Here is a 26,110-nt window from a genome sequence, read left to right on the forward strand (position 1 = left end):
TAAATATATTTGATGATAAATATTATACCATCTTTATTTTTTTTATATTTCCTTATATTCGATCACATCAAGAGGATGTTACTGTGTTAGATTTTCTGCATCACCGGCGGTGTACAACAGTTAAAACGGATCTTGATAGATGTTAACCAGCCTACCTTTGCTGTGTACGAGGAACGAAGAGAGAATATATCTTTAGCACGAATCCATCATTGCATTTACTTTGAGATCTGTGCAGATGTACCCATAGAGAGCCGTGTGGATGGACGGAGTTCGAATACTTTCGGATCTGTGTTAAGATCCTACATCCTCCGACGTGCCACGCGATCTGCGAAAGGATCCCTTTCTCGCCTCTTCCACCCTCGCCCTTCTCCACCGCCGGTCGTTAATGGACCCCCTCCTCCTCTCCTCCTCCTCCTCCTCCTCCTCCTCCTCCTCCGTCCCCAAGCGCCCCTGCCCCCGAGACCCTCTCGCCGCTGGCGGCCCTAGGGTTCCGTCGGACCTCGCCGCCATGGACTGTCTCTTGGAGGCCTTCCTCTCCCTCTCCGATCCCTCCCTCGCTCTCGATCTCTCCCTCGATCGCCTCATCGGCTCCCGCGTCCTGGAGTCGGATAAGGACCGTGCCATCGAGGGCGCCATCCGGGTTGGATCGGCCCTCCTGGAGGCCGCCAAGAGATCGGCTCGGAAGCGCGCCATCAACCACAACTCCGCCTCCTGGCCTCTTCCCGCTGATCTCACCATCAAAGTACTTTATCTTTTGTCATTTCTCTTTAGTTTCTTAAGTCCATTCACTTTTGTCACGATTAAATCCTTTAGATACATCTTTAATCTTTTTTTCGTCGTCAGATATATCTTTAATATAAAGTGTGCTGATTGTTGGTCTGTTGATTCACTCATGCATCATGCTACCCAGTCTCGTCTTTTTAAAATTTAGATGCCATTAGAGCGATGAATATATAAATGGATTGGGGAATATGCATGTAATGGGTTTTGTAAAGATCGTGATAGGGCTAAAACCGGATCGAATACGGATCGGATACCACCATATCCATATCCATATTTGTTTTGTCTAACGAATACAAATACAGATATTATTTGGATGCAAAAATTTATATCCATATTTATTTTAAACGGATATAGATAAAATTCGGATGCCGGAAGTATGGATATAATTACAGATATTACTTAGATAATTAAATTTTATGACTACAGAATTAAAGATATTATTAAATAGATGATAAATTAAATTAATAATATGTTTATATAGTTGTATATTTTTTTTAAAAATTAATAAGTACTATATAAAATCATATAAGATCACATATAGATTTGGATATTCGGATACGGATCCGATAGTTGTCTATCCATATCCATATCTATTTTTATTTGATGGATATGGATACGAATATGGATATTAGTCGGATCCTAAAATTTCTATCCATATCCGAATTGATTCGGATGCGAAAATGGATCCGGACAGATAATATCCATACTACTTTCACCCCTAGGTCGTGGCTATTTGATGTTTATATTATCAGTTAGTTAATTGTAGTTGCTGATGTTGGGCGGTTTTTAGGTTGCAGATTTCATGTTATGTTGTTTGAAATTTAATGTTAGGTTGTTAAAGCATGGATCAAACAAGCAACAAATGGTTCATTGTGACCAATAAAATTTTCCTTCTTCCTCTTTTCCTTTCTTACATGGATTTCTTATTTTTCAATTCTAGTTGATCCATGTCGTTGTGTGCTTCTGTTTCAGCAGATGCAATATGAACTAATTACAAACCTGTTTAACCATAGATGGCCTGTTCTAGATTTTATGCTATCTCTGGCCCATAGAATTTGAGTATTGATTTTACGTATACATTAACGTTTAATACATTTTCATGCATATTGTGAAGAATATCTTTACACATTTCGTTTGTGCTTTGGTTCATCAGTGGAACTTTTCTTATGTGGCGCCATGTAATGTTCCTTCAGTTATGAAGGTTGCAAAATTTGGAGTAGTCTCATCTAGTTACAATCTATATTTCCTAGTCATCACAAATCAGGTCATGATGTTTACTTATTGTACCTTAAGCAATTTATAAATCTTCAATGCAATTGCTGTCTCCTTTGGATCAGTTTACAGAATAGTCAAATAAATGTTTACATGTAGAAATACTAATCTTTGCTTCCATATTTTCCATATCTTAGTTTTTTTCATGTTGCCTAAGACTTTTACCATCTTGTGCCGTGAGATTGGAGGAATTTAGCATAAGCAGTATGCAAGTGCAGAAATAATGAAGATCAACATATCTGAAGCAATGAAATCTATGCAATACTAGGGACACAGTCTTGAATTTTAGAAATATTCTGGAAATATCTCTAATTATCAACTTCCATTCCTAGAATGCTCCATAAATGGCCTCTAGTCTTTGCATAGATTTTCACCTTCTGGATCTTTTTCACATGGGATGGTGGGAAGGTGTACAGCTTCCTTACTACTTGAAAAATTGATAAAAGTAATCTTTTTTATCCCCTTCTGACGTATCTCCCTTGCCCGCAATCTCTGTCAATGATATATACCTTCCTCATTTCAATTCCCTAATTAATATCAACTCATTATCATACTGACCCCTAAAAAAGTACAATAAGACCCCTTCAACTTTACTCAAGAAACACTTTGCCCCCCAAAATTGTAAAAGTATTGAATTAGCCCCTGAAAAATATTTTTTCATGTTAATGTGGTCTAGTTGTTAATCTAGCTTCTGATGCCGTTAATAGACTGGCTCAAAAGGTGAAAATGCACTCAATATTAATGCTATGATGTAATATAAAACCTCGATCAACTGCTTGCAAACCTTCTGATGCGGCTCCAAAAATACAAGAAAGGAAACAAGAAAGGGAAATAAAGTGAAAGGAAAACAAGAAAATCAAGACAAAGAAAAAAACCAACACACTTTAGGGTTTCGATTTGTTATTCAAAGCTGTCCACTCAATATAATAGGAGTCTTTAAATAGAAAAATAAAATGAAAATGAAATCACATCTTAATGAAAGTGAAAATCATATCTCTTAAAATAGAAACAAGATAAAATCTCTTAAATAAAATCACATCCTAATAAAAATGAAAATCATATATCTCAAAATGGAAACAAGATAAAATCTGAAAATGAAAATCACTAGTGTTCTTGAAGGAGGTCATTCGACTTTATGGTTTGCCTTCTTCCATAGTGTCTGACCGTGATGTCAAATTTATGAGTTATTTCTTGAAGATCCTTTGAAAATTGTTTGTGACCAATTTAAAGTTTTCTTCATCCTTTCATCCTTAGATGGTCAAATAGACGTTGTAAACCGTAGCTTTGATAATTTGCTTAGGTGTCTAGTTCGCGATAGATCTACTACATGGGATTTGTCATTGCCTACGACAAAATTTGCCTATAACAGCTCAGTGAATTGGTCTATTGGCAAGAGCCTTTTTGAAATTATTTATGGCCTTAATCCTCGTCAATCCATTGATTTTGTTCTTTTACCTATGAATTGACACATTTCTGAGCTTATCACTTCTTTTGCTTAACATTTTCGTGACATTCATGTTGATATTTGGCGAAAGATTGCTATGAGCATCGAGAAATATAAATTTGCTGTTGATGCTCATTGTAGGAATGTAGAGTTTAATGAGGGTGACTATCAGATGTCCCGTATCTGTTTAGAATGTTATCTTTAACATTCGTTCAAGAAATTGCATGCTTGAACTACTGGTTCCTTTCGCATCCTTCATAAACTTGGACCTAATGCTTATTATTTAGAGTTACCTTCTTGTTGGTGTAGAATTCCGTCGAAGTTAGAGAAGCTGGAGCTGGGATGACCGCGGCCGCCGCCGGGACCTGCAAAGAAAGTCTAAACCGGAGTTGGGGGTGCTCCGACAAGACCCTCCGATGCTCAAGTCAGTACTCTGCTTCAACAGAAATGGAGTGCTCGAGCGAAAATTTTGGCAGAGTTTCGAGATAGAGTTACCAGCTTCGAGAAGAACGTGTCTGGAGATTCTTTATTTATAGACGGAGGGTGTAACTGACCGATAGCGACGTCTGTAACCGTCTGGTAGTGGACCGCTCAGAGCCGCGTGGAGTTTGTTACGGAGAGTAGTGGCGTCAGGGGTCATTCAGGGCCACGTGGAGCTTGTTGCGGAGAGTGGAGTGGTGTCCGTTGTCGGGACTTGCCAGAGAGTGGTGGAGCTACATGAAATTCGTTGTAGGGAGTGGAGCAGGAGGGCGGCTCTTGTCGCGACTCGTCAGAGAGTGGTAGAGCTGCATGGAATCCGTTGCAGGGAGTGGAGCAGGAGGGCGGCTCTTGTCGTGACTTGTCAGAGAGCTCGGATCCGTCGGCTGGGACATCTGATGGAGCGGAATGGCTCTCTATTGTTGGTCTGGGAGAAGCTCGGATGTCCCCAAAGCTGCTGATGAGTCTACTGTTGTCGGGTAGTTTAGGCGTTGATACTACAGGTGGGAGTCACCTGCTGTAGAAGCTCGGATAGAGACTTTTCGTTGGCGAAGCCTGGTAGGAATCCGATTGCTAGAGAAGTCCGTCTGGGATTCGTTCGATGTGGAAAGTCGCCGGAAGATGATCCGTTGGGGAAGTTCGATTTTATGAAGGATCTGGTGGAGGGTCGGCCGGTGATGGGCTTCGGATGGGTTGGGGAGATTCGGCAGACATCGGAGGCGATCGATCGTTGTAGGAATCCAGCTACTGGAGTCCGATCGTCGTAGAAGCTCATCCAATATCCAACTGCCATGGAGGTTCGGTCGAAGTCTGATTCTTGTAGGAGGCTGAAAGGAGATCGCTTATTGTAGAAGCTCGGTCGAAGGTCAGTTGCCGTGGAAGCTCGGAGTAACGACATGGACGATGAGTCCTGTCCCATTGTAGAAGCTCGGTCGAAGATCGGTTGTCGCGGGACCCGACTACGAAGAAGCTCGGCTGAAGTCTACCTGTGATGGAAGTTCGGAAGGAATATGTTTACAGCAGAGGCTCGGATGGGATTTGCTTACAGTAGGGATCCGAGGTAGGTCGTCCGCTGTAAGGGTTCGGAGTAGACTGCTCGCAGCAGGAGTTCGGGGCAAACCACTCGTAGTGGAAGTTCGGAGTAGGCCGCTCGCGACAGAAGTTTGGCTATCGCAGGAGCTCGGTTGGAATCCTGAAGGCGGTCGACCGTCGTAGAAACGTGGAAGGAGCCTGGTTACTGTAGAAATCTCGTTGTCGGAGAAGCTCGGATGCTGACGAAGCACGGAAGAAGTTCGGGGGTAGTCGATTGCTGTAGAAGGACGGCTAACAGCGACGCTCAGAGGGCCTTTGGGGCGGCCCGATGGGTGAACACTGAGGCCCATCGTCGAGGAAGTCCGGACGGCCGAGGGAGTTCGGAGAGGCGTCACGTACAAGGTCGGGAGCCGGAGGAGCCCCGAAGGATCAGTCCTCTGCAGATTTTGGCCGGGGGGCACTTTATACCCAACACCGGTCCCCTTACTTTCGAGTTCGGATTCCGAACGAAGGAAGTACAGAGAATTTCTCACGACCGAAGCTGCTCTCCTCGATTTCCGTACTCAGCGGTCGTCAGATATTTTGACGCTCGGTACGCTGGTATTGGAGCCTTTTCGGAAAAGGCTTCTCCTTTTTGGAATTCCAGTCGGAACGCAGTTCCAGATACAGTGCCATAATGGTTTTACTAATTGTCGGCCACCTCTAGCCGCTTGCCACGGTGAGTGGGCCACGCGGTGGCCGCGGACTGGTCTGAGGAGCCTTGCAGTCATTATTGCACCGACTCTCATTGCTTATTTAAACTTGCTTCCCCCCTTTTGGGATCTCACTTTGTACGGGAGCTTCTTCAGTCTTCCCTTCCTTGCCTTAGGCGTCCGTCGAGTCATCCTCATCTCTGTACCCTCGCATTCCTCAGACCAGCTTGGGTTAGCCTCAAAGCTTTCTTCGCTTCTGTGGTCCCGTTTGTAGACGGCACTGGCCTTCCTTCGTTGCCGATATGGGCATGGATGCGGCTCTGATGTTAGCCCAGAGCCTGAATGTCTGCGAGCGGGAAGACACTGCAACTTCTGGGTTGGCGAAGAAGGTGAGGGTAGAAGAGACAGATCTAGCCGTGTTTCGCCTTGACGGCCCAGAGCCCGCGCTTATGCCACATCTTCGACCGCGAGGGCTTCCTGGTGCGCGTCATCGTGAGGAGAAATCTGACCTCGGGAAGAAGGTCATGCCCGCCGTCACTGTGGGGGGGAACCTGACCTCAGAAAGAAGGTCATGCCCGCCGTCACCGTGAGGTAGCGGAAGCCATGGCGCGGCAAAAGACGGCGTCTACATGTACTTCGAAGATAACGCTGGAGTAATCGCCGATCATGCCCGCCGTCATCATGGCGTCTACGTGTACTTCGAAGATAATGCTGGAGTAATTGCCGTCATCATGGCAATTAAGTATCAATCAATTTGATCGCTGCGTATTATTCTATCTTTCCCACCAATTGATAGGATACTTTCTGTTAGGAATCCGCAATGAAATCTGTTCCCCACAAGAGTCGATTATAATCTAATTGAACTAACAATCAAATGGTATAATAAAATTAATATTAAAATTAATCTAAAACTTATAGATCGGACGCGTGCAATGCACTATCCTAAGACGATTTCCGACCCTCGTGCGGGATCGGACTCGAGAACTCCATCCCAAGATATAATCGGTGACCTCCTTTGCAGGCATGATCGTGGAGAGGATGACAGAGTTTCAACCTAGCAGATGAAAGATCAAATGAACAGATTAAGAAAAATTTGGAAGAGGATTGAAAGGAGAATGTTTAGAAGAGAAGAAGATCTTAGATTAGATTAGAAGGAGAGAGAGTATTTTCTTGCATACTCCAACCTCTTCAACATGGACCCAATTTATAGGCCCAAGGACTAGCCGTTTGGACTAGTCCAACATTAAAAAACATATTAATCATGAAATTAACCGGTCTAAATGAGCAGAAAAATATTAATCAGTCTAATGGACGGATAAAAAACAACGGGCAAAACACAACATTAAAATTTGGTATTTAATAAGGAAAATTGGTAATGATTAGGAAAAAATAAGCAGAAAAAAATAAAATGTAGGCCCCGTCACGCCACAGAAGTGGGTGAGGTGTGATCGCGAGCGTGCGAGCCCCTAGGCCACTCATGTGTGTGTGAGATTCATCTCAAATGCTCACAAAGCCCAAGAGAAGAGGTCTTCAAAATAAATCCCTTTCCAACTTTTCTTCTTTCCAATATGGAGCTAAACATCTTTAAAAGTTATAGGTTTGGTTGGAGGAAATTTTCAGTTTTCAAATTCCTCCAAAACACCAACAATCTCCCTTAAAATTCAAAATTTTCAAAACCATTAAAATTTTAAAAAAATAATAATGTGAAATAATTTTCTATGGGATATATATTGGGCAATAGGTGAAGTGTTTCATAACTTAACTTCACTTAGTATTAATAGTATCAATCTGAAGGAAGCGGAGTGAATTAGATCTTGAATTATATTCCTTTGATTCAGATTTCTACTATTATACACACAATACAGAAGCTCATGTCACAGATTTGCATATTAATGGCCGTGTGCAGGTATCTTGATTATTTCATGAGTTTTTATAGATTGTCTACGTTTCTAGCCACGACTAAGTACGAATACTCTCACATAGATGAGCCCCTTCAGGGATGTGTGTAGTATCACATCTCGAGAAATACTTTTTGGGTCTTATTCAGAGATAAACTCTTTCTAACCACTGCATAGGAGCATTAATTATCATAGGGATGGGTTGGAGTCTATGACTTATATCCTGATAAACTCCATGTGCTCTCTGACCAACTAATCAATTTGTTATTATCAAATTGAACCTCCTTCAAGGGATCTCTATCACAGAGGTTGGATTTTCACTGCTGAAAGGTCCTTTATAGATTAAGCCCCATCCTCCTCGATGACTCTAAGATCTTAATCCTATTTAAGCCTTTTGTAAGGCAATCTGCAAGATTAGGATTAGCTGCAACATGATTCAAAAAAATAATTTGAAGTTTCTTTTTTCTTCTTACAGATTTTTGTCTTAGTTTAATATGTCTGTTTATTTTAGTATTCACAAGTTTTCTTTTACAAAAATCTATTGTAGCTCTTGAATCACAATAAACAGATATGAGAGGAATAGGAGAAGATACTAAAGGAATCTCAGATAGTTCTTTTAGCTATTCAGCTTCGAAAAGATGGAATCGAGGGCAACAAGTTTAGCTTCCATAGTACTTCTAGCTAAAATGATTTGTTTGGAAGATTGCCAACAAACAACACTTTCTTTAAGAAGAAAAATATAGCCAGAAGTAGATTTAACATCTAGTGTATTAGAAATCCAATTTGAATCACTTGCCCTCAAGTACATTTGGATAACCTACAAAATGTAAGGAATAATCCATAGTTCCTTTAAGATATCAAAACACTCTCTCTAAAGCAGTCCAATGAACCATACTAGGATTACTAGTGTATCTACCGAGTCTAAAAATAACATAAAATGTCAAGTCTAGTCCGATTAGATAGATACATTAAAGAACTAATGATCTTAGCATACTTCTCGTGGTTCACAGATTTTCTTGTGTTCTTGAAGAGATGGATGGATGGATTATAAGGAGTAAATACAGAAAAGTAATCAGAATATCTAAATTTATTAATAACCATTTGAGTATAGTGCGACTGGGATAGATTGAATCAGAAATACGAATGATCTTCATATCAAGAATTGTATCAGTCTCAGCTAAATTTTTCATATTAAAATGATGTGATAGAAAATTCTTGATATCATTGATTAGGTCAAGATCAGGAGCAAGAATCAAAATATCATCAACATAGAGGCAAAGAAGAATGAATCGATCATCAATTTGTTTATAATACAGATAATTAGTTGATTCATTGACTTGAAATCTATAAGAAAAGATTAGTTGATCAAATTTTTTGTGTCATTGTTTAAGAGCTTGCTTCAATCCATAGAGGGATCAAACAAGTCTGTAGACTTTTGCGCTCCTGTCCTGGCACAAGAAAATGCTCAAACTGCTGTATGTAAATTGCTTCTTCAAGATCTTCATGCAGGAAGGCAGTTTTGACATCCATTTGATGAACAATAAGTTTATGGATGGAAGCTAAAGTAAGTAGGATTCGAATAGTAATAATATGAGCTACAGACGAATAGGTATCGAAGAAGTCAATATCCATTTTTTGCCTAAAATCTTAAGCAACAAGTCTTGCCTTATATTTTTCAATGGTACCATGAATCCTCATCTTCTTTTTGAAGATCCACTTGCATCTTAAAGGTTTGTTTTCAGGAGGTAAATCAGTGAGAATCTAAGTGTTATTCCCAATAATGGATTCAATTTCACTGTTTATTGCCTCCTTTTAGAATGGAGCATCAGGAGAGTTCATGGCTTCTTGATAAGTGGTAGCAGTATCTTTTATTAAGAAAGTAAAGAAACCATCATCCAAGTATTTTTCAATTGTAGTTTTCTTACTTTTTCTAAGCTCAGATTCAGGAGTTACTTCTACTGGAGTTGGAAAAGATGATGATGGAGGTAAATTTGAAAAGGATGAATGATCAATGGTTGATCTAGAAATTTGACTTTTAAAAGAAAAATAATTTCAAAAAAGGTTGCATCTCTGGATTTAATGATGATATTATTTTGATATGGTAGGTATTTCGGAATTGACAACAAGGAACCTATAGGTGTTACCATCTAGAGAATAACCAACAAAAACAGCATCAACTTTTTTAGGTCCCATCTTAGCTCTCTTCGATTCAGGAATTCTAACTTTAGCCAAGCTCCCCCAAATTCGGAAGTAACTGAGCCAAGGTGGATGTCCTTTCCAAAGTTCATAGGGTGTCTTTTCTCTATCCTTAAATAGAATTCTATTTAGGATATAGTAGGTTGATAAAAGAGCCTCACCCCACAAGTTCTAAGGTACATCAGAACTTATTATCATGGCATTGTCCATGTCTAGTAAGATTCGATTCTTTTGCTCAGCCATGAGAATAGGGAGCAGTGACTTCATGAATTATCTCATTTTCTTCGTAGAATATGGTTAATTCATTTAAAGTATATTCATCTCCTCGATCAGATCTTAGAATTTTAATTCTTTTTTCAAGTTGGTTTTTTGCTGCTCCTTTGTAAATCTTAAAATTATTCAGGACTTCATCTTTAGTTTTCAAAAGATAGATATAGCAAAACTTAGAGAAGTCATCCATGAAAGTTACAAAATGACGACTACCTCCATGGATTGGTCCTCTATTGGAATCATAAACATTACTATGAATAAGTTTAAGAATTTGAATATCTCCAAAAGCTACAGGCTTGAAAGTTTTTCTAGGTTGTTTGGCCTGAACACAGACTTCACATTTTGAATTTTGATTGATGTTGAATTTTGGAATTAGATTAAGATTAGACATTTTATTAATTGATCTAAGATTGATATGACGTAATCTTCCATGCTAAGTATCACAAGATTCAGAATTTAGCACAAGAGATGAAAAACTAACGGAACGTTCATTAATTTTGGAAGGAGAAATTACATCTAACTTGAACAATCTTTCGGACATAGTCCTTTCCGATAAATACATCTCCTTTAGAACTTATAATTTTATTGGATTCTAAGACAATCTTAAAACCTAACTGAATAAGTAGGGAACCACTTAATAAGTTTCTTCTAATGTCTGGTACATGCTGTACATTTTAAAGAGTTAAAGTCTTTCTCAAGGTAAACTTTAGGTTAACCTGTTCCACTTCCTAACACTTTGACAGCTGTTCTATCACCCATAGTTACATTTCCTCCACTTGATCTCTGATATGATGAAAATCAAGATCTACTAGTATAGATATGGATGTTGGCTTTGGTATCTAACCATCACTCTAAATCTAAATAGATTAAATTGATAGAGGGAGTAAAAGAAACCGACCTAAAAGAAGATGGTTTTCCTTCGATCATGTTAACCTGAGGTCTAGGTGGGTTTTGATTCTTCATATTCTTCTTCTTGTAGATAATTTTCTGCTTTTTTTAGTCAAAACACTTGGATGCGAGATGATTGTCTCGATCACAGACAACAGAACCTCTCACTATCTTGTTCCTTAGGTCTTTGGACTTGATTGTTAGATCTAGGCTTTTTTGATTTTGAAACCTATGTTTTCTCTTTCATTTGATATTTTTTCCTTTGACTTTGAAATTGAGGTTTTGACTTCTATAGTTTTGACCCTTAAGATTAGGACTTTGATTTTGGGATCCAGTAAGATTAATCTTGGCTTTAAGTTGGTTTTCTTGATTTTTCTAAATTTCTCTAAGTCTAAATTGATTTTCTATTTTAATAGATTGAAAAATAGATCTAAGGGTGAAGGGAAGACTGGGATCTTCTAAGGTCACGAGCAAATTGAGACCAAGAGAGTGGAAGTTTATCTATCAAGCATGATACTTGATAGTTTTCATCAAGAATAGAACTTCCTCTATGGATCTCTTGGACTAGGTTTTGGAATTGATGAATCTAGTCATTGATAGGTGTGTTGTCCACCATTTTAAAACTGTGAAAGTCAGAAATGGTGAACCTTATAGCCCCCTCATTATCTCGGATATAGATTTCTTTTAAAGCTTGCCAGAGGTTTTTAGAGGTCTTATACTTCCTAAAAGTTTCATATAATTCATCAGATAGACAACTAAGTGTTCTAAACCTACTATAATAGTCTACTTCTTTAGGAGATTTACAATATATGCTAGATGAAGATGATTTGAAAGGAAGCGATTTTCCTAGAGCAGATAACAAACTTAGAAATATCAACCAAGCTCTAATTATTCTTGCCACCTAAAAAAACTTTTTTCATTGAACCTATCTGGTTTGGGACTAGAAAAGTCTTCAGAGCTCATGAAAAAATATCTAAGATGAAAGCTAAGGAACAAGATTAAGAGAGAAAAGAGCTACAAAAAGAATATATTGAAGTATTTTAATCATGGAATGCTGTATCGTGTCGAACCGATCGGTACACCTTGTACCGAGCCGGACCGGCTAGTACATCCCGTACCGAGTCGGACCGGTGGGGAACCGGCACAGTTTGACCGGTTCAAATGGTATATTGGTGGAGGAAGGAGGGAAAGAGAGGGAAAGTGAGAAAGAGAGAGAGGAGGAGAGGGAGGGAGGTGGGAGCCGTTGGAGGCCGGCGGTGGCCCGCTGTGGCCATCGGAGGGCCGCGAAAGCATTCGCAGCTTGTCGGTTCGCCTGATAAAGCTTTGAAATGAGCGAGAAAGAGAAAGAAAGGGGGAGATCACTGGAGATGGGAGCAGGTGGCGTCGCGGTCGTGGATGTAGGCTTCGTCGAAGTCGGGGGAGGGGGTGGAGGAAGCGGCGCAGGCGGCGTTGCGGTCACGGAATATGGGTTGTCGTCCTTATTCACGCGACCCGCTTTTTTAAAAATGAAGATCAACAGTGAAGCCAGCAAAATGAAGATCAACAGTGAAGCCGGTAAACTATTTGTCGGTTTCATTGTTTAAAAGATTTTTTAAAAAAAATTAAAATCAATAAAGCAGGCAAACCATTTGCCGGCTTCACTTAAGTTTAGGTTTTTAAAAAAAAATCAAGAATCGGGACGTCGCTCCTGTTTCACGCTCACAGCACCGTGCGCGTGGACTGCACCATCTGATGGCTAGCCGGAGGCCATCCAACGGCCTCGCCCCCTCCCCCTCCCTCCTTTTCTTTCTTCCTCCCTCTCTCTCTCTATTTCTCTCTTTCTCTCCTTTTCTTCTCCCAGTTTGGGTTTGGTGCCTTTGTCGGTTCGTTGTCGGTATGGTACGATATGGAATGATATCGAATTGTACCATCGGCCAGCTGAAATGGCTGTTAGTATCAAGACGGCGAACCTTGATTTTAGTAATTTCATATCAACGATTTATTTATAAAGATTTAATATTTTTTCTACCGATTGTTTTTTTCTGCCGGCAGTAAAAGATAAATTTAATGCAGAACTAATATTCTATTTTATAAATTGCAATTTAAGTTTTTTTAAGCAAATTAAATTTAAATAAACATGTATAGAAGATTTCAAAAATAAAAAAAATGTTAGTTAACAGAACTAATTATACAAGATGAAATAAATATTATGCTAAGATATTTGATGTATTGTTTGTCATTAAATTAAAATCGGAATGGGTTTCGCTTTAGATTGTCAGGAATCCGTGATGAAATCTGTTCCTTATGAAAGCCGATTGCAATCTAATTAAACTAACAATCAAATGATATAATAAAATTAATATTAAAAATTAATCTAAAAATTACAGATCGGAGTCGTGCAATGCACTGTCCTAAGATGATTCCCGACCCTCATGCGGGATCAAACTTGAGAATTTCGCCCCAAAATACAACTGGTGACCTCTCCTATGGGCACGACTGTGGAGAGGATGACAGCATTTCAATCCAGCAGATGAATGATTAAATGAATAGATTAAAAAAAATTTGGAAGAGGATTGAAAGAAGGATGTTTAGAAGAGAGGAAGTTCTTAGATTAGAAGAAGAAGAGTATTTTCTTGCCTACTCCAACCTCTTCACCACGTGCCCATAGGCCGAAGAACTAGCCATTTGGGCTAGTTCAACGTTAAAAAATATATTAATCACATAATTAACTAGTCTAAACAGGCGGAAAAACATGAATCGGTTTGATGGGTAGGAAATCAACGGATAAAAAATAATGGGCAAAACACAACGTTAAAATACGGTATTTAATAAGGAAAATCAGTAATGATTAGGAAAAAAAGTAAACAGGAAATAAATAAAATGTAGGCCCTATCATGGTACAGATGCGGGCGCTGCATGATCATGCATGTGCGAGTTTTTAGGAGCTGGGCCGGGCCCCGCACGCTCGTGTGAGATTCATCCCAAATGCTTACAAGACCCAAGAGAAGGGTCTTCAAAATAAATCCCTCCCCAACTTTTCTTCTTTTCAATATGGGACTAAACATCTTTAAAAGTTATAAGTTTGGTTGGAATTGGTTAGAGGAAATTTTGAGTTTTCAGCTCCCTCCAAAACACCAACACTTTCTGCCCATCTCTCACTTATTCGCACCATGCCCCTACCTGCCTCTCACATGGTTTCACCCTCTCATCAAGCCCTTATTGTTCAGCATGCTTGGGAATACAAATCTATGCTTTGTGGTAAATCCTGTGCCAATCAAAATACATTTCATAGTTTCTCTATATGGTATGTGCACTAATTTATTTACTTATTAGCATATTCATGTATATCCATTCATAAGATGCATGTATATCACCTTCTAAAACTCTCAAGTTTCTGGGTGTTATATTCCATTAAATTGCATAGTTTGATAGCTTAGCAATTAATAGCATTGAATGCTACACTCAATTACTACCATATTTCTTTTCATTTAATGCTTTCATTACATATACATGCATTATATTCCATTAAATTGCATAGTGTGATACCTTAGCAATTGATAGCATTGAATGCCACACTCAATTACTACCATATTTCTTTTCATTTAATGCTTTCATTACATATACGTACATACCTACGTACATATCATTCATTTATCGAAAGGGGGGAAGGATTCCCGGCCTTGTGGCTTCTCTTAAATGTTGTGGTAACATGCAGTTGTAAAATTCAGATAGGAAATACTCATCATCATTTATAGATTTTCCACTGAAAATGGGTTGAGTTTAATTCATCTGTTCACTTATGAACTAGAAATTGTATCAGGTCACATGTTTTTGAAATCAATTCACTTGGTGAGTACTGCATGGGAAAAATAAGACTGAAAACATGGTCAATGATGGTCAAATTTCTGGATGAAAATAGTGAAGGGTTGACATTACTTTGTTAGCTAGTTATTAAAAGATGCTCAAATTATTAACAATATATAAATCAACCAGAGGTAGGCCTTATCTAGATAAGGGTTTAGAAAGCCAAACCCAAATAGTAAGGACAAGGCTTGATGGTTGTATACTTTTCAGGCAGGAAACCATTCTTTTCCTTTTCTTGTCTGTTGCTGGATATTCGATCTCCATGCTTTAATCCTTGTTCCCTCAGGAAAAGAAGGCATTGAGACCATTGATTGAGTGAAATTTCTAGCCCTAGAGGGTGGAGATCGAGGGTTCAAGGCTAGAGGCAGCTTTTGGTTTCATGATGGCACTGTGGCTTAAATAAAACACTTCTGTGATGATGGTGAATAGATATCTTGTGATTTAAGCAGCTTTCTTAAGCATGGCATGTGGGGTTGGAGAGGTTGACATACCCCTGGACCATGTCATGTGGTTATGGGTGAAAGATTTTAGTTGTAACTTGTAATTGATGGACCAGACAATCATTGTCTTGAATGACTTAGGCCAGTGGGGCTATTGCTACCTTATTGGCTTTAAGCCTGTCCCAGCAGCTGCATTGGTCTATTAGCCTAAGAGACCAATGCAGTCATGAGTAGGTCTTTATGATTATTCTCTTTGGCTGCAGTTTATCAATAAGAACGAAAAGTAAAAAATGGTGAAATTTGTTGATTATCGAATTGTGTCATGTTATACTCATTCTGTTTCAGACTCATTCTGTTTCTTGCATTTTTGAAGGTTGCTTGTTAATTCCTTTCATTTTTTTGTTCTGTTATATATGCTGTTCATGCATCATACTTTTTGTCATTTATATATGCTTCTTTCCTTTTTTTCTTTATTAAATTGTTCTGCCATTAGATTAGTCTATGAACTCCACTTAAGTGTTTTTTTTTAGTAAATTTTGTTAAGATGTGTATTTATATAATTATGTTTTCTTGCAACAAATACTATCATGATTAAAATTTTTGATTACACTATCTGCTTGTACTTTCCATTGGGTCTCATAATCGTTGATGGCAATGTTCTAACAAATTTGAATTCTGAAGGTATTCTCTATGCTAGACACATGGAGTCTGTGCCATGCTGCAGCTGCTTGTTCAATGTTCAACAAGTGTGCAACGGATCCATTATGCTATGCTAATATTGACTTAACAGCAGCACTACCGAAAGCTAATAACATGGTTGTGTCTACAATGATACAACGGGCAGGAAAAAATCTTCAGTAAGTATATTTCTACTTTATATTTGAAAAAGTATTTTTTCTTTTTAATTTAAAATTTAATGGCCTTCCGGTGTACTGTTTGTCATAATGCATTTTATTCTTAAATATTGGTAGTTAATTTTTGTTCTTTGATTGATCATCGGTTAATGCATGATATACCAGCAAGCTCTCTGCCTGAAAGTTAAAGCTGTGCTGGGTTATGTAAAAGATAAATGCTCATCTCTTTACTGGTGCCAAATCCATTTATGACATGGACACCTAGGTTGGCATGTTAGATCTCTTTATCCATCACATCATACTTCCTGGTGTCTGACAATGATGTCATATTTATGCAGCTTTATGGAAGTCCAGTCCTCAACACTCAAAAGTATGTAGAGCGGTGATGAAATGAGATGGGTCCCTTATACTTCTAGGGTAACATTAGCATATTTTGCAGGCTACAGATACCAATGTGCATGACCTCAAATTCCTGTTTATGATGAACTGGGCAGAGATTTCTATTGACATTTAACTCATTTATGATCAGGGATGAATATAATTTCTAATGAGATTCATTTCCCAAGTTAAGAGTCCTCTCGGGGAAGTTGAAATGTTGGTCCCTAGCCAAATACGGGTCCCCCATGCAAACCATTATGGAAGAATAGGCTAAGCAGGTGATGTTGCTTGCTAGTTTAATAAAATAAAGCAGTTTATGAATAAAAACATTGCAGTGCAATAACTATAAAACATATACCTTGTCGCCATACATGTAATAATTGCATATTATCCTATAATAGTAATGGGGAAGCAATTGGTTAGAGAGATTTTTTCATTTCCATAGTTGTTGATGGTGACAGATTGGAAACCTGGGTTGTGTAAATTAAGGGCAGTTCTTGAGCTTGTATAAATATTTGAGGTCACACGTTTCACTAGTGTCACCAAACAGATTTTTTGGCTCTATGGAATGCTTTTTATATGCCTGTTCAAAAAATTAAAAAACATTATTATGTCATCCATATCTCCAAGTTGTGATTGGAGGTTGTTTAATAAATGTATCATTTTCTTAGGTATTGCATCTTATTTAACCTTGTGGGTGATGACAATTTCATAGTTTTTAGGTATCATTCAGGTATTCAAATTTTATTTTGTTTTTGTCCAAGCATTAAATCAATTTGCTTGTCTATCCATTTGTTTTGATTGTTACTAATAAGTGCTTGGCCTTTGAAACTCATAAGGGGCCGTTTGTATGCTTGCAATTCAACTATAAGCTGTAGTTGGAAATGTAGCCGCAAAATTTGTTTGACTGTTTGTAATTGGAATTGCAAATGCAATTGTAGCTTTTTGGTTGTATGATGTTTAAAGAGATATGATAACCTTGCAAATTATTTGATAAGACTACCTCCTTGAAAACAGTGAACTGTTTACCTTTGTTATTATATTATAACAATTATTGTTCTTTTTATACCTATATCAAAAAGTAGTAACATTATTAAATTATATTGGTTCATTATAACAATAATTACTATAATATTGTATCACTATAAAATAATTTGATATTATAGTAATTAGTTATATTGTTATAATGATGAGCATATTTATAATATGTGTTGTTATTAATGGCTAATATTCTTCTTACAGTGTTAAATTCATACCATATTGGCATTTTTATATCTAGCTTCCATGCTTAATCAACCCCTTAACCTGTTCCCCCCCCCTTTTTTGGTAACTCTTAACCTGTACCCTTTACCGCTGTTCCCTAGCGACCAAATCCCGAACTAGAAGAGGGCAAAGTGAGTGAGAAGGGGTTGATCCTGAGCCTCATTGGCTATTAAATTGGAAGGATTTTTGTCCTTCTATGATACTGACCAGTGTTCCATCAACAAATGGTAGTGGAAGGACCAATTTATGCAAGTGGAGAACTCCACGGGACCATATGAACATGAAATTTAGAGAATAATGTACAAATATGGATGATTTGGGTGTTATTTGTAAAATGCCCTATTATATAATAGTTTATAGTATAATTATGACTCATACTGCAATAATATATGTAGATTATAACAAATCATTATGGTACACTAATAATGACTAAATAAGTATATTAATGCCATGGTAATAATTATAATATAAAGATTATTGTAAACATTATAGAAATAATAATTTTTTAATATACTCATTCTATTATAGTATAATAATTATCATATTTTTATAATTTTAGCGAAATAGTATTATTATTAAATTTTAATTGGGTTATTATAGTGATAATTATATCTATAATGTATAATATAATGATAAGTAGTAAATGTTATTTAATATAAGTTAATATAATTACAATAATTTGTACATTATATACTATATAGATTATAATAAGAATCACTGTGATAGTTGACTAAATAAGTATATTATGATCATAAATGCTAAATAAGATCGTGACAATAGTTATTATAGTAATAGACTTATTATATTACATAATATATCATGTTTTAATTTTCCTAAAAATAATAATATTATAAAATCATTATTGGACTTTTATAACAATTAATATTCTAGTATTTATATCATTATAAATAATTTGATATTAGAATAATTAGACATACCGTTATGCTCTTAAATTTTTTTATAATATGTATTATTTTAAATTTTTAATAATTAATAACTATTCTATAATAGAAATTATTAAATAATTATGATCTTATATTGTACATTGATGGTAATAAGAATCATTATGAGATGAATAATAATTATATAAGCAACTAGTATCATAATAATCAACATTTGCCAAACTATCCTGAATTGGCTGGTTCGAGGCATGCCGAATTGTATTGATGGCTGATTGGCATGGTTTCGGTGTCAAAAATGGTACATCAGGGAGGAGGAAGAAGAAAAGAGAGAGGGAAAGGGAAGGAGAGGAAAGGCCAGAGAGGTTGCTAGAGGTCGTCAGAGGCCTCCGGAGGTCCTCCTCTATAGAGAGGAAAATTGGGTTATCGACTTCATTGTGGATGCGATAAAAAAAAATTATCATGATTGAAATAGGGGTGGGGTGCCCCCCTGTTTCGACCCGATAGAGGACGGGGAGGAAGCCAATAGAGGACGGGGAGGAAGATCCCACCCTCCGAAAGACTCCATGGCCCTCCGACGGCCACCGTGGGCATCCTCATCCACTCCCCCTCCTGCCATTCCTCTCTCTTCCTCCCTCTTTCTCTCTCTCTCTCTTTGGTCCTCCCTTTCCCTGCTTTGCAATATCAGTTCGAGCCTAGTATGGAACGGTATGGAGTGTACTGAACCATGCCGCTGGCCATCTGGCATGGGGTCTGGTTCTGGCATGACGAACCTTGATAATAATAATAGTTATATTATTCTTGTCTTAACAATAATTATCATAGAAAGATACTATTATAAAATTTATTTGATGTTACAGTAAATATGTATAATGAAGTTATTTTGTATATTATGCTTATGAGAATATTTAAATATATTGAATTTTTGAATATATAATTTGAACTTTTAATTGTTGGAGAGTGGTGAGGTGACTCGTTTGAGGGCTGCTTCCAGTTGCAATAAATCTTGCAATTGGAACTATGGTCAATTATGGCTGCATTTCAAGTGCAAGTTTTGGGTCCTTTTATGCGGTTTAAATGCAAACTTGCAGGCATCCAAATAGTTGTTTTAGATACCTGCAATTTAACTGGAGCATTTGCAACTGCAACCTGCCTGATTGTATGCAAACAAAAGCCCCTAAATATTGTTAAAGTTTTTCCTGGTGACAGTGAGTAGTTCAGTGGAGGGACAATTCGAGTTATACCAACATCTGTTATGTTGAGCTATCCTTAGTAACGAATATAAATTTTTTTCTTTTTAAGTTTTGATAAGCTGAAAAAGGTTGTTTGAGCACTTTGTGCAAAGAATTTGTAATTTCATTTGCTGCTTGCAAAGTAAAAATAATTTGTGCGTAATGTCTGTATTCGTGTACATCTATATGTATGCTAAAATGTAGATGTGCATGCATGTGAAGTTGCACGATGATACTCATGGTTGTATGGTTTTGCGGAAAACATGGTTTGTTTTGGGAACTCACCAAGTGAATAAATAGCATTCCTTCTGGGTAACCAAATGACAGTCTGATTATTTTGAAGAGTTAATGCAAAATAGTATGTCAAGTGAACTCCTGAGCACATAACGTTATGCGCTTCTCTAGGTTTACCAAGTATATATGTTCTGCTGTCCTTCTTTATGATCAGTAAATTGACCATATTCAATTTAGCTTTTATATGTTGCATCTTGTACTGATGGTTGGATTGCTGCAACTCTAATCTATAAACATATAGCTGTATAAGTTGTTGTATTCAAATCAGCAATTCTTTTGGAAGAAGATGGTGTGAGGGTTTAGACAAGGAAGTCAAGTTGGCTTTATGTTTTAGACATGATTCAGTGCATTTTAAAATTTCAAACTTATAAGTAGATTGGAATTCAGACGGCAAGTCTAATCATTGTCTTGTGATGTCTAATAAAATATAAAAGCCTTGAGTATGCCGCAAGAAATATGGTGATGAAAAATGAAAGGAGGGGAGAACATAAGAAGCAAAGAAAAAAAGAAGAACGAATGAAAGAAAAAAGGATAGCTATCAGATGAAATGGCAATTGAAACTCAAATTTTGGTGAATTAAATAGCCTATTCTGCTTTTTACCCAATGTATGGAAAGGATTTAAAGTTGAAATATACAATCTGCATTGTGGTGAAACACAACCTTGATTGATTTCGCAATGTAAAGACTTCAAAATTTGAGATATTCCTAAATAGATATCTGCTGATAAGATTGGATTGCAATGGGACCTTAGTATCTTAGGGCTGTAATAAAATTATCAAGATTTGGTTCTATGAGATTCTTCAAGGAACGTTAACTTTTCCTCTGTTGCTGCTTGCTTCTTCTGTTAGATGTATGTCTTAGAAGTCAATATGGTTGACACATTGAATGAAGCTAGTATATAATTTTATACTTAATATATTGATTTGATTAATAAAAAGGTAAATTTATTTTTCATTCAAGTGTGATGTGTCCTTGAATCATCCATGAAATTAACATTTCGATACATATTCTTAAAGTGTTGAGAATTAAAGACATATTTAATTTCGAAATGCTCCCCGTCATAGTATCATCATGAGGACGGTGATCGATCTGGATAGATCGGTGCACAGATCGCTTCCTTCGGGGTATATGAGTCTCTGATCTATAGTGTAGAGACACTAAGCGATGAGTGCGGGTAGTTGTTAGAGAACAACTAATACTAAGCGTGACCATATAAGAGATCACTTGGATTTCTACTCGATCGTCAGTGATTGTCTCGATGCTGTAGTTATGTGAATGATACTTTGATCTGCGATAGTACGACTGCTCGCAGTGAGGCTGCTGGAATTTTACTGACACATAAACATGATCTTAATGAGTTTTTGTAGTGGATGTTGGCGACAGTTGGTTCACTGTAGGAGTAGGATACGCATCAAGATGGGATCTATCGATCTTGATAGAAAGGAGTAGTTCTATGAAATTTGAGAGGCTAAGTCTGAGAGTCTGTAGCCACAGCAATGTAATTGATGGAAAAGAGTTTTCATAAGGATCATAATTGGACTTGAGCTGATCGAATTTATCATATGACTGATGATGAGGTTTGACGATTTATCCATGACCAGTCGGGACTCACGATAGAGGGATTGAATCACACGTTAACTACACCTTGAGGTTCATTTTCAATTCTACTGGGTTGCCACTACATACTGCTAGGTGTCACTGATGGATTGTGAGAGCTCACTAGGATTGTTCAGGATCGACAATCTTTGATGAGTTAGAGTGAAATTATTTCGATCTATTGAAAAGAATTTCTATAGTACAATGATATAGATCATTGTATATCTCACTATCAAATAAAATTGAACCTATGGGGTCACACAACAAAGAGATTAGACCTGGAATAAGCAATTTGGTAGAAATCATTGTATATCTCACTATCAGATAGAATTGAATCTGTGGGGTCACACAACAAAGGGATTAGACCTGGAATAAGCAATTGGACTTATGAAGTCTCAATTATGTTTAGAGAAATCCTATTGGGTTCAGGATAATCTTGCTAGCACATGGTTGGATCAAATTTCTTCTTTACGTTTGAATTTCTTATTTGATAAGATTAATATAAACTAAATTACCTGCTAATAATCTAAATGAATTAGATTCATTGGGTTTCAATTGTTGGGTGTCTAAGGTTTTGGATCAAATGAATTAAGAGTTCAAGTCTTTAATTATTTTCTTTGATAGTTTTGATTCGGTGCCACTTGATTTGATCAAGTTGGGCGTGTCCATCAATTGGTAGGCGTGTGGGACCAGCTTTGGGTGTCCCATGGGTGCAAAGTGGGGTGTGTTTTTGTGGGTGCAAGGGCTCCAATAGTTGGTGCCTAATTGATTTCTTAAAGGAAGTTAAATAACTAAAGGAATAAAGATTTCTAATGCAAGTAGGAGTTGTATTAAGTAGTTGTTTATTTTTGAATAGGATTCAAACCTTATGCCTATTTAAAGAGGCTTCCTCTAAGGTCCCTAGATACTTCAACCAGCAGCCCCACACCCCCTTAGGAGAGCCCCACGCCCCTCTTTTCCTCTTCCCTCTCTTCTCCCTTGGAGGTCCAACGTCCATCATCTTGGACGTCCTTCATCCTTCACGCCCAAAGGGGTTGGGCATCCCTCTTGTTTGTTGGTTTCTACTCTCTGGTTGCTGCATAATCTAGAGAAGAAAAAGTAAGAGAAGAAAAGAAAAAAATCAAAGAAAGGATCAAAGAGTTGATCACGATCCAGACTTCGTTTAAATTCATAGGCTGATTTTTTTTAGAGAAAAAAATCAATTTTAAGAGGACTATTCTAGGTAGATCCTGAGTGGATACCCGTAGAGACCGGACACTTGCACGGCTAAAAGAGAGCCTCTTCTCTTCCAGATCTAGATTTGAAGAAAAGAATTGCGAAATAGGTATGTGATTCGATCACATATTCAATTTCAGCATATGTTCAATTTCAGCATATGAAGTAGATCCTAATGGTTATGTTTTATGCATGCATGATGTAGATTAAAAGGTATTTTAATCTTTTATTCTGTTGCGATGTTTAGAAAAGAAAAATTTTGAAACATACATGCATACTCCGACATTAAAATTCCAATAGTGGTATCAGAGCCACGGATTTCATATGCATGAAATTGACATACATGTTTTGAAAGGAGATTCAAAATCTGATTTTTTCTTGATACATGAGATGTATAGATGAGTATTTTGAATCTGAATTTATTTTAGATTTAATTTTAAAATATATAGTTGATTTATGAAAGCATGCATAGATCTGAATTTTGTTCTAGAACGATTTTTAATTCATAATTATGTGATATGTAGATGCATGCATAAATCTGAAATTTTATTTGATCTAATTCATGATTCATATATGAGGTATATGATTGCATATTTAGATTAAAAAATTATTTTCAATGTGATTTATGATTTGTATATGAGATATATGATATTATGTTAAGATCTGAATTTTTGTTTAGATCTGAATTTTACATACATATGTAAAATTATTTTTATTATATATGTTTGTATATTAAATCTGAAAATTATTTTTATGATTTAAAGCTTATCTTTTATGCAAAGAATTTAGATCTGAAATTTAATTTTAGAATATGAAATTTGTGATTATGTATGAGAATTTTGGTTATGAAAAAAATCAAAAATTAAGTCATGTAATTAGATTGTATCTAGGATTTTTGATTTAAATATTATGGGTTTAATTCGATTAAGTAATTGATCAAACTGAGTCAAGTGTTGATTAGGGCTAGATCAATTAAATTATATGATCATATAATTATTGTTGATCAAATCGATTAAATCCTATATGTAAAATCGATTAACCTAAGGACCTAATTCGGTTCGATGGCTTGAGCCTGATTTGCTTGAGCTAATCTATTTGGACCAATTGACCTATTGTGTCTAAGGCAAGTAATTGAGAGGTGATTATTTAATTGATTTCGTTAGTTGATCTGATCAATTTATTGATGCCTAAAGAAAGCAACAGAGGGACCCCTACCGATCTCCACTTACCTGATCAATTTGGAAGATTGGGTCTTCAATAAGGTTGCTTGGCATTTTGGTTTAGTCCATGCCAATTAGATCAGTCATATGATGATTGATTAGATTAGATCTAAATCTAAACCTCTCCATAAATATTTAGTCCATAGGTCTTCCATCATTGTAGATGTGCGGGCGTGCTACTGATGTTGATTGTTTTCGGCTGGTTACAGTGGTTCAGTTGCATCGGAAACACGCAACTACTTATTAGTAAAGAGTTACTCCAAGGTAAGGATAGGGTTGGGCTCAATAACTGTTAGGTGAGGGATCCAATGACGGCTTTGCATCTGCTTGTGAATGGTGGATCGGACTTAACTAAGGAGTGTGGTTAATAACTGTTAGGTGAGTCCACATGACTTAGAGATCAAGTCACTGCAATATGCTTAGAGAAGCATCTGGGCAAAGAGTTGTCCACGCATCGGTGTGCATATTATCAATAACTGTTAGGTGAGGTACATAACATTAGTGGACCACAGCACCCATTAGAAATTCATTTGTCGCGTTAGGGTTTCCGTTTTCCACTCGAAGAGTGGAGGGATCCAAAAAATTAGTGAGAGTCATTGTTTGTATCTTAAAGTCCCTAGAACTAAATATAACTTTAAAAGTACAAAAATCTAACTTGAATTTCTACTCTCGCAGTTAAACAATGTCAGCTTTAAATCTTCTAGCCCGCATCTTTGAATCCAGTCGTTTGATTGGAACAAATTATAAAGACTGGCTAAGAAAGCTCAGGATTGTCCTGATTTCTAAAAAATTAGATCAGGTACTCGATCAAAAATCTATAGTGTTATCAAATCATCTTACTGTTGAGCAAAGAGCTGTTTATGAAAAATGAACGGATGAGGACAGCCGGGTTAAGTGCTATGTGCTGGCTTCTATGTCAAATGAGTTGCAAACTCAGTATGAGCATATGTCCACTGTCAGGGCTATGATAACTCACCTACAAGAGTTGTATGGTGAGCAGAGCCGTACAGCACGCTTCGAAGTGTCCAAAAGACTCTTTAATTTGAAAATGCATGAATGGCAGTCAGTCCATGAGCACTGTATGACAGTGATTAAGAATATTGAGGAGCTTGGGAAGCTCGGGCTTGATATGCAAAAGGAATTACAGATGGATTTGATCCTTCAATCTCTTACGAGTTCATATAGTCAATTTATTATAAATTTTCATATGAACAAACTCGATTGCACTATATCTGAATTGGTCAACATGTTGGTCACTACGGAAGGAATTTTGAAGAGTTTAAGGGGCACTGTTCTCGCTGTGGAGCGGATTTCTTCCAAGATAAAGTCTAGTTGGAAGAAGACTAAATCTGCTAAGAAGCAGAAGAAAGAAAGCAAATCAAAGGACGTTCCAAAAAAGGCTGAAGTAAAGGGAAAGTGTTTCCACCGTGATGCTGAAGGCTACTGGAGAAGGAACTGTCTACTTTACCTGGAGAGTCTAAAGACCAAAAAGCGTAATAAACTTTCAGAAGGTATGTTCGTAATTGAATCTAACCTTACGGTTTCTTCTACTTTTAGTTAGGTATTAGACTCTTGTCCGAGTGTTCATATATGTACCTCAATACAGGGTCTAATAGAAAGTAAGAGGTTGAAAGAAGGTGACATGATCCTTCGGCTCGGCAATAGAGCAAAAGTTGCTACAGAAGCCGTTGGCACTTATCCTCTTCGATTACCGTCAGAATTTAGATTAGATTTAAAAGACTGTTATTTTGTTCCTGTAACTAGTCGGAATTTGATTTTCGTGTCTGTGCTAGCACTGGAAGATTTTGAATTTAATTTCAATAAAGACTTTTGTTCCATTTATTTACAAAATAAATTGGTTGCACGAGATCTTTTAATTGACAGTCTATATCGCTTGCATGTTGATGCGAATATGAATTTGAA

General features: G+C 37.1%; 1 protein-coding gene across 1 annotated transcript in view; it reads left to right on the top strand.

The window, feature by feature from the left end:
* Window positions 1–285: 285 nt before the first annotated feature.
* LOC105035183 (F-box protein SKIP17) overlaps window positions 286–26,110 on the top strand; it is a 39,713-nt gene continuing 13,888 nt past the window's right edge. The window contains exons 1-2 of the mRNA XM_010910629.3: window positions 286–742; window positions 15,917–16,092. Of these exons, the coding sequence (XP_010908931.2) occupies window positions 386–742; window positions 15,917–16,092 (533 nt within the window). The 5' untranslated portion in view covers window positions 286–385. The remainder of the gene's footprint in view (window positions 743–15,916; window positions 16,093–26,110) is intronic.

This window comes from Elaeis guineensis, chromosome 13 (genome assembly GCF_000442705.2).
Source record: "Elaeis guineensis isolate ETL-2024a chromosome 13, EG11, whole genome shotgun sequence".
In the NCBI taxonomy this organism is placed as follows: domain Eukaryota; kingdom Viridiplantae; phylum Streptophyta; class Magnoliopsida; order Arecales; family Arecaceae; genus Elaeis; species Elaeis guineensis.